At 38.5% G+C, this 8482-nt stretch overlaps 1 protein-coding gene across 1 annotated transcript; it reads left to right on the top strand.

Annotated features, from left to right (window-relative positions):
• The first annotated feature begins 27 nt into the window (after positions 1-27).
• Positions 28-7357, top strand: LOC149047521 (uncharacterized). Its single transcript, XM_089204622.1, has 6 exons — positions 28-553; positions 2305-2452; positions 3066-3158; positions 6215-6343; positions 6444-6499; positions 6873-7357. Exons 2-6 carry the CDS (start codon positions 2338-2340, stop codon positions 6957-6959), a joined length of 480 nt encoding a protein of 159 aa, XP_089060748.1. The 5' UTR covers positions 28-553; positions 2305-2337; the 3' UTR covers positions 6960-7357.
• Positions 7358-8482: the final 1125 nt, after the last annotated feature.

Here is an 8482-nt window from a genome sequence, read left to right as displayed (position 1 = left end):
CTTGCGTTTTAAATAAACCATCTTCCGTTTAAAAGGTCGAAAGCAGATTCAAGGGCAATGTCCGTGCGTTTTTGAATAAATTATTTATATATAGCATAGTTTCGAACCATTCCTGTTTGTTTTTGATAAGAAATATCTGATTGATTTTAGAGATAATATTGGCTGATGTATTATGGACGGTTCACGGTGAATTTTCGGCCCTATGGTTGAAGTATAATAAACCCAGAGAGAAAGTGATTCATACATATTAGAGACGACTAGGATTTTCACATATCATGTTTACAAAACTGATTTGTTGACGTTAACTTCCTGTTCATGCCAAAGCCAGTAGTCTTTGCTTTACCATCCGGTTTTGTTTTCTTCGCAATGATACCTTTTGGTTTCGAGCCGTTTTCAAATGATAATTGAGGAAACACATCTTGATTCATGGTTCGAATCTTGAAGCCAAGCAAAAAAACGGAAGCGATCTCTTCGGCAAAAAAATTGAAATTCTCAAGCGTAGGTAAAACATCCAGAGGAGATTGCACACAGCATCGAAGGTTAATCTCTCCTGGTAAGTAATCTCTTACTGGTGCAGTAAGACATTGGAGTAGTATTCATGTTCATAAAATTTTGGTGACAATCCTCGTTCTTATCTTAGTGTTGCTAAGTATCCAGTTCAAGCATGGAGATTTCGTGTTCCAACATTAGCAATGGGAAAAAGTTGGAAATGTTTAAATTTAAAAAGGGTTCCAAATCCTTCTCGAAACTTCCGTTGAAATTAAACCTAACAAAATGTTGAGTCACGCAAAAAACGTATTACAATGCCTGAATAAGCATCCTTCAATCGCTGACCTAAAAAAAGGGCATCCTCAAACTTAAACAATTGCACACTGTCGTTGTTCCTACAGTAGGATTTGCCTCAGCTTTCACACTAGCTGTTAAGTAGACTTGAGTCTTCTGCTGTGAGTATTTTACTTCTTTGCGATAATTTTACGGTGTCGGCCTTCTATGTTTTTGAAGGGTCGTTATTAAGTGTGTTCATCAGATGCTACAGTTGTATCCGATTGCTTTCCGTCTTCAACGTCTTCGGCAAAGAACTGTTGGCCTACCGGTATAAATGATTGAATTTTCCTCTTTCAAGTCCATAGTGAAGCTCAGTCTTGTCCTAGAACCTTCTGGAAACTTAAGTGTGTTCGAATATGCGAAGAAAACAGACGTCTACTGCTAGCTTACGGAATATGTTAACGAGAACAGTTTAGCCATGGGAAATTGAGGAAAATTGATACGAAAACAGACCACAAGAAGCGCCAAGCAGATAATAATGAATTTATCAGGTTTCAAATGGTAATTTGCATGAATACCGGTGGCGAGTTTCCTGAACTTCTAAAGGTTAGCCGCAGCTAATTCCGTCCTCAAAGAGCAAAGAACGGGCATATTTCCGGGCCAAATGGAGGCTATTTCGTTTATCATCCTTCAAATGTTTTTTGCAAATTAGTTGAAAAAAATGTTTATCGGTACAGCTAACCATTCACTGCGTGGGTTTTTAACTTTTCAGTGCTGGTACAATTTTATAAACAACCAAGCATGTCCCCTCTTTCTTAACAACCACAGAACGCTCTCTCACCTTCAATCAATTATACTGAACGAAGACTTATCGTCATAAATGTAGAGCTTGAAATTGGGGAATTCTACTTAAGGTATATCGTCGATTATGATCCATAGAATATTTTTACTCGCTCGTGACTGGTCTAAACACATCACTTTAACAAATATTTTCCCTCTTAAAACTGGGGTATATCTGAGGATATCACCCACGTGATACCACCCGATTTTCAAACCTTACATCCACTATGATAAGTCTTCGTTTAAAACTCAATTTAAGATGAGAGAGAGTTCTATGGTTGTTACGGAAGAAGGGAAATATTTTTATTCATAAAGTCATACCAGAGAACACTCGAGAGAAGACATCCCACGCTTAGAACATTAAGCTGTTCGTAAATATTTTTTCACGTGTTTCGCAAAATATTTTAAGGATAAGAAACACAATAGCCTCTGTTTTGCGCGAAGATACTCATATAATTGTTCTTGGGTATTATCTGTTCCTCGAAGCTCATTTCTTTTCTTGCTATCAGTTTATTTCGTTCCCTGCAGTCCTTTCGTTCCTCAGTTATAAACAGCAAATCTGAAACAGAAAAATTAAAAAAAAATTAATATTTTTTCAATTTCCCATTTCATTTTCCCATTCTTCCTTCCCATTCCCCTTTCTCGCTTGTAGTAACATCACTGCGAAAATGTGATCGACATCAATAAATTCCTTTTCAGTATTTTGCTGCCCAGCTGTCACTTTAGAAGACAATGAAGTGTTCAACCAATCAACTGCGAATCATCGCCTTGAATCTGTTGCTTTTCGTCTTCACTAAGACTGTGGCATATCCCTCGGGGTTAGAATTTATAAATGTGACTTTCTGTGGTGAGTTTCTCTTTGGCTTGTGACAAATATACATCTTCAAACGCTAAAAAACCGTAGTAGGTTTAATGCTTGTCTTTTTTGATTGTGCAGTTCGATATACCTGGTGAGAGAAGTCCTTACTCTGGGATTGTTGTCGCAAGTAGCGATTAACGTTTCGATACTCTTAGCGGAAGTCATTATTTATTGACGGGGTTCGACTCAGATGAAGACTTGAACAACAGCTTAAAAGAGTTAAACGAAGCTGACATATTAAAACACAAATCAGTCTCCCAAAACACAATCAATTTCGCAAAAATGTTATAAATAATCACAAATTTTATCATGTTGGTTTTAATAAATCAAAATGAGCAAATGAAGTTGTGGACTAACTTCACAGACAATCAAATCAGATCAGATATTTTTTAAACCCTATTTCCCTTGGGTGGGCGCCTCGCATGGGTCCTACTGCCCCGTTTGCGCCCTCCCCTTTGGATTTTTATTCTTTGAAGTTATTCGACTGATTCCTCCATATCCTTTGACTACTGTTTCTGAATTTATTGACAAATGAAAATTTAAGCATAAAATAACACAATAGATTGCGTTCAAACCAGTTTACTTCTTGTATTTTTTACAGGCAACTACGATAAGACAGCGAAAATCAAAATTTCTCCATGGCCTTTCATCTCTACTGGAGCTATCTTTAATTTAACAGTAACATTCACACCCGGTAAGTTGATGTCAGTGGAATATGAATATGTTCTATCGAATAATTTCGTTCGTGCTGTTGTTGTATTTCGAAACATGCCACACGGTTCAACGTTATCCGTTTATTCAGTAAATACTTATCCTAGATATTCCCTTATATCACAAAAACAACTCTGCATCTGCGAAACAGGATTGGAAGAGAACTAGGCGACCCGTTCCGAGAACGTGACGCAAGAAGGAATGCAAAGGACGGATTACAAATCATTCTAAGCAGCATGATATGTCGCGCAGTCTGCAGCCCCTCCCTGGCCCTGCATCTAAGCAATTCGGAAAGTTGCAAAACATTGCCAAAAAAATTTATCGAATGTATCTATTGACACTTTTAGCCTCCTCGGTATAAACGCTTTGCATTCAATTTTTAAAGAGATAATAAACTGCTGGCTGAGTTTATACTTCCTTGCGTTGCTCAATTTTTCCGTGGGATGCCTATGCGGTTACCCGGCCTTTCTTTTTCATCGTTGACGTAAATCGACAAATTCTTGAAACACTTGGAATGTTTGACATTTTCCGTATCTCTCAGCAATGAACGAGTTACCAGTAATCGGTTCCTTGTCTTAGCGCAACGTTGTTTCGACGTAATAATACACGGTTTGATGAAAGTACATCGCTTTTTCGCCGCCATTTTATTACAAATGGATTTATGTAATGTTGATGCAAGGGAAGTGTACGTTTTTGTGTGATTAACCATGAAACATCTAATAAAATCTACCGATTATCCGCTCATCTTATCTATTATCTAGTCTTGATCACGTTTATATGGTAGATAGGATGACCCATCTAGGCGGGTTGCCCGGTCTACTGATACTGGGTAGGCTAACCCTGTCAGCCGGGGTGACAGTTTGCAATGTAAACATGTCATGGTGAGATAACCCACCTGGCCGGGATCGCGTTCATGTAACAAAAATGAGAAAAACAATACCGAAACAGACGGTGGCCCACAGAGGACATGCAATTTTTCTTTCGTTTTTTTGTTATCGGGCGGTAAATCTCATGCATCGCACGATAAAATCAAAATATCGCGCGATAAATGGGAAATTATCGTGCAATAAATGGAAATTATCCCACGAGAAATGATAAATTATCGCGCGAGAAATGGGAAAATTGTTAGGTCGCACGTGATCGGCTGTCACGCACGTTGTTTCTTGATGTTTCAGGGGACGAGACGGCAGGTCCTCTATGGACCACTGTAGAAATGGTCCGTGTGTCATTCGTTCATTCAATTTTCGTTTAAAATCAAAAATTGAAAATTGATGTCAATTTTTGATTTTCGTTATTTTTTATCATAAAAATACAATAGTGCCAAATTGAAAATTTTTGACTTTTTTCCCTTTTAATAAAATATTGAAACATAACTTATATTTTTACTTTAATCTTGTCAACAATAAAGAGAAAAATGAAACTGAGCGGCAATTTTGCTTTTCCGACAATGTTGCAGTCTGTGGCATGGCTTAGTCTTTTTGTTTTCGGAAGTCTAAAAAATTGAAAATTGAAAATTGCAATCAATTTAAAATTTTTGTTTTTCAGCCAAAACATTTAGAATCGTTGACAGAACTGCCCAAGAGGGAGGGGGAGGGGACCATGCGCACGGTAATTTTTGCCTCCAGCGCCCTCCCCACGGCCAGGTCCGCTTCCTTGCTTAAGGGGTTTGGGAAGGAAGTGAGAGTTTACCTGTCTCCGCGGTCTTTCACGACGTTTTGGAGCGTTTTCCTCAGTTCTATCCATTACAGCGAGCAGCCAGACTTTGGACGTTAGCTAAGAAGTTAAAAATATCTTAGACTTCGTATTGGAGCATACTGGAGCGGGTGATGTAGCCATATCGACTTTTCAGACGCCATACTGTAAAACATGGTTGGAATGAAGGTGAGGGAGAGGAAGGGGGTAACCCTCAGTATTCTATCAAAAGGAAAAAAAAGTCAAAATTTTTGATTTGGCACTTTTGTATGTTTCTATGATAAAAAAATAACGAAAATCAAAATTTGACATCAATTTTAAATAAAAAATTGAATGGACGAATGACACGCGGACCAGAAATACGGGTATGTTCAAAATTTTCACATTTCTTAGCCGTCCCATGCAGAGCTAAAACGTTAAAACACTGTTTTTTACGCCCTCTTAGCAATGAAACTTCACAGCGATTTAATCACGTTTTTACTCTAAACTCAACATTACGTTCACATATTACGCCGAAGCGAAGACATTGTAGCGTCAGAAACGGTTAACGCATCGAGCTATTGGCGAAAATCTTAAAGGACGGTAAAATACTGACGTTTTTCGGCAACGTTTCACCACACATCGCCGTTAAACTTGTTAATTACAAATACGATAACAACCTCGAGAAACTTCACCCCGGCATCCCGGGGTTGTAAGATTGTATGTAAACGCGGGCTTTTTATCGACCTCGGCTAGGCGGATAACCTCACCCACCTGGGGTCCCCCACATCCGTGTAAACAGGCCCTAACTTTAAATCTCTAAGAAATACCTCAGTACAATCTTATTAGTTGTAGGTTTTTGATGAGTAAATTACGGCGGCTGAAATATACTTCCTCAAAGAAGAGAGGTCGTTGTCAGCGGAAATGGAAATTATTTTTACCGAGCTGCTTCTCTTTAGGAATGAAACAAGCGATAAGAAACACGAGGAAATCAACAGGTTGAGGTCCAGTTCGTTTCGGAAAGATCCAAAGGATTTTGAGATACCGCTTCTCACTATTTTTAACTGCAAACACCGTCGCGGTTTATTCAACACTAAAATTTTCTTCATCGATGTCTTTGGCTAATTTAAGTGACAATCTTCGTATTTTATTTTAACTGCACTATTCCTTCCAATGAACCGCTCAGTAGCCGACGCATTCCATGGAATAGCCTTCAGGCATATTGTTCTGTAAATAAAACACACTACCAACAATTCCTCTATTTATTTACTATTACGAAGGGCTAATGCTCGAAACATCAGCTTTACAAACTCTCCCCACTTGAGGGCATACTGCGCCATGTTTCTTACTGGTGTTTGTTTCCGACAGCTGTAGATGTCCTTGATGTCACTATTGAATACGAGTATGGGTTAGAATCGGAAAGCAAGGCGGTTATTAGAGGCATGAATGACCATTTATGCGAAAGCATTCCAGACTTCTGCAACTTTCCTGCCGGTGGTAAGGTGTTTTGAAGCGAAAAAAATAATACAAAATGAAACTTTATGCGGATAGACCATCGGCTGTTATTTATTTACTAGCATGTCTATTTTTTTCTCAGAAACTCAAGTGAAGACTATTTCTACAAAATTAGCAGAAATTCCACCAGTTTTGAAGGTAATCAATTAATAAATGGGTGCTCAACCAGCCATGTGTTTACAGTGCTTGAGATTGTTATAAGGTGGCTCTGCTGCGCTGTTCCTATGTTTTTTTGTTTGTTTGTTTGTTTGTCTCTTTGTTTGAATTTTTTTCTATCTTTATCTCTATTCAGCTTACTATTTCACCAAATAGGTGAGCTTTGATACCCAACAACCATTGGTCCCGTATCCATATTTACAGCGATTTTCTGCAAATGATGGTGATAATGATGATGATTTTCATCAATGCTCATGTCATAGTGGTCGTTGCTTCTACAGAGAAGCAAGACAGAGCAATCTATGCGTTTACGTTAAATAAATTCTACTTCTGTTTTCATTCCTTAAACCATTAGATGCTGACCGTTAAAGCAAGAAATCAATTTTTCAATGAAGAGTATATCATGTTTCTCTGTGTTGATGCGGTGTTCAAAGTGTACTAAAAGGCAAGAATGAGTAGCTGACTCTCGAAGAAGAGGACAAATTAAAGAAATAGATTAGACAGTAGGATGGAAACGTTTTGGTGTTAAAACTGCGAAATGTCTCTGACACCAACGACCTTATAACATTCAATAAAAGAATTGTCAACGATAAACCTACCTAGGGGAGTGTAAACTGGTAATCAGCTATACCCCACCCTTAAACAACGAGTGCGAATAGATAAGACGGGGTAATATATGACTTCAGAATAGAATCGAACTGACGACCTGTTTACAAAGTGAGTCACTTAGATATTTAGTAATCAAAAAGAGTCATTTTGAAACAAACAATACTGTAAGACAAGGTCTCAGAGTCAAAACCTAATAAACAATACTAATAAATTGAATACTTATCAGGTAAATTAGTGATCGATGTTTTACATCTACTACGTCAGCTTGTGTAAACCTCCAAGTTAGTACAAAAGGGAGATAGACAGCTCATACGAAAGAAAAGAGAGGGGATGGGTGGATGGGTTAGTTTATTAATAACTGTTCAATGTCCAAAGTCATTGATGACCAAGAGAAAGTAAATGTTCAAACTACTTTCACGCAACAGTTGCAAACCCAGTTATCCCTGATTAGGTTGAAACGCCCCAAAGAATTAATCATTTGAAAGTAACCTGAGCAATGTTCACTGGTTTTATTTTTCGTTGACCACGTGAACTGAAAAACATGACATCCATGGCATAGACGAACGACAATAAAGGTCGACATGGTCAAAGAAGATCCCTCACTTTCCCATTAAGGCTTCAGTGGACCTTGTAGAAAATTGGGAAAAATCTTTTAATTCATGCGAGGCAAGAGATTATAAACTTTCAGTCAAGGCTAACACAAATCAATATTTTTCACAAACGGCTGAAAGTAGGCTGTGAGAGATTCCCAGGGGTTGGTAAGAAAAGGGATACTGGGGACAAAGTTGGTTTGAGTCCGCTGTGACCACGAAATGAACCAGCCTTGAATCTAAAACAAGAATCAAAAACGGGTTGCAATCGGGAGAGAGGAACAGTTCGCACGAATGAAAGGAAAAAAAAAAGCAAAGTCGTCTACCATTTGAATTAGAGAGATATTCCAAGGGTGCAAAAGAAGCGGATTAAGCTTTTGGACTCTTAATAGGCACATTACACTCGGTGCTTCCTTCAAAGTCCGAGAGATCAAGCAAGCCCATATGGTTAGACTTGAGACGCTCTCAGCATAACTCCTTGATTGGCGACCACTGGGCAATATAATGCTCTATGATGAAATAAGACCACAGTAAGGGACAAAAAGGTTACAACCATGAGCTGCCACCTTTTTTCAACTTTAACAAAATGCACTTATTGCATTTCACCTCCTTCCCCCAAAAGAGGGCTGTGCCTCTAATCGCTTATACTTATCTTGTGCGTACACAAGATCAGATAGCGAAAGGGGGAAAGGGAGAGGGGGGAGGGGGTGGGGGCTGCTTATAGAAATGTATGAGAAGACAGATGCCGTAAGAGTAAAAGGTGGAT

The sequence above is a fragment of the Pocillopora damicornis genome, chromosome 4 (genome assembly GCF_964200805.1).
Source record: "Pocillopora damicornis chromosome 4, jaPocDami1.2, whole genome shotgun sequence".
Lineage (NCBI taxonomy): Eukaryota > Metazoa > Cnidaria > Anthozoa > Scleractinia > Pocilloporidae > Pocillopora > Pocillopora damicornis.
This window is presented reverse-complemented; position numbering and strand designations above follow the sequence as displayed.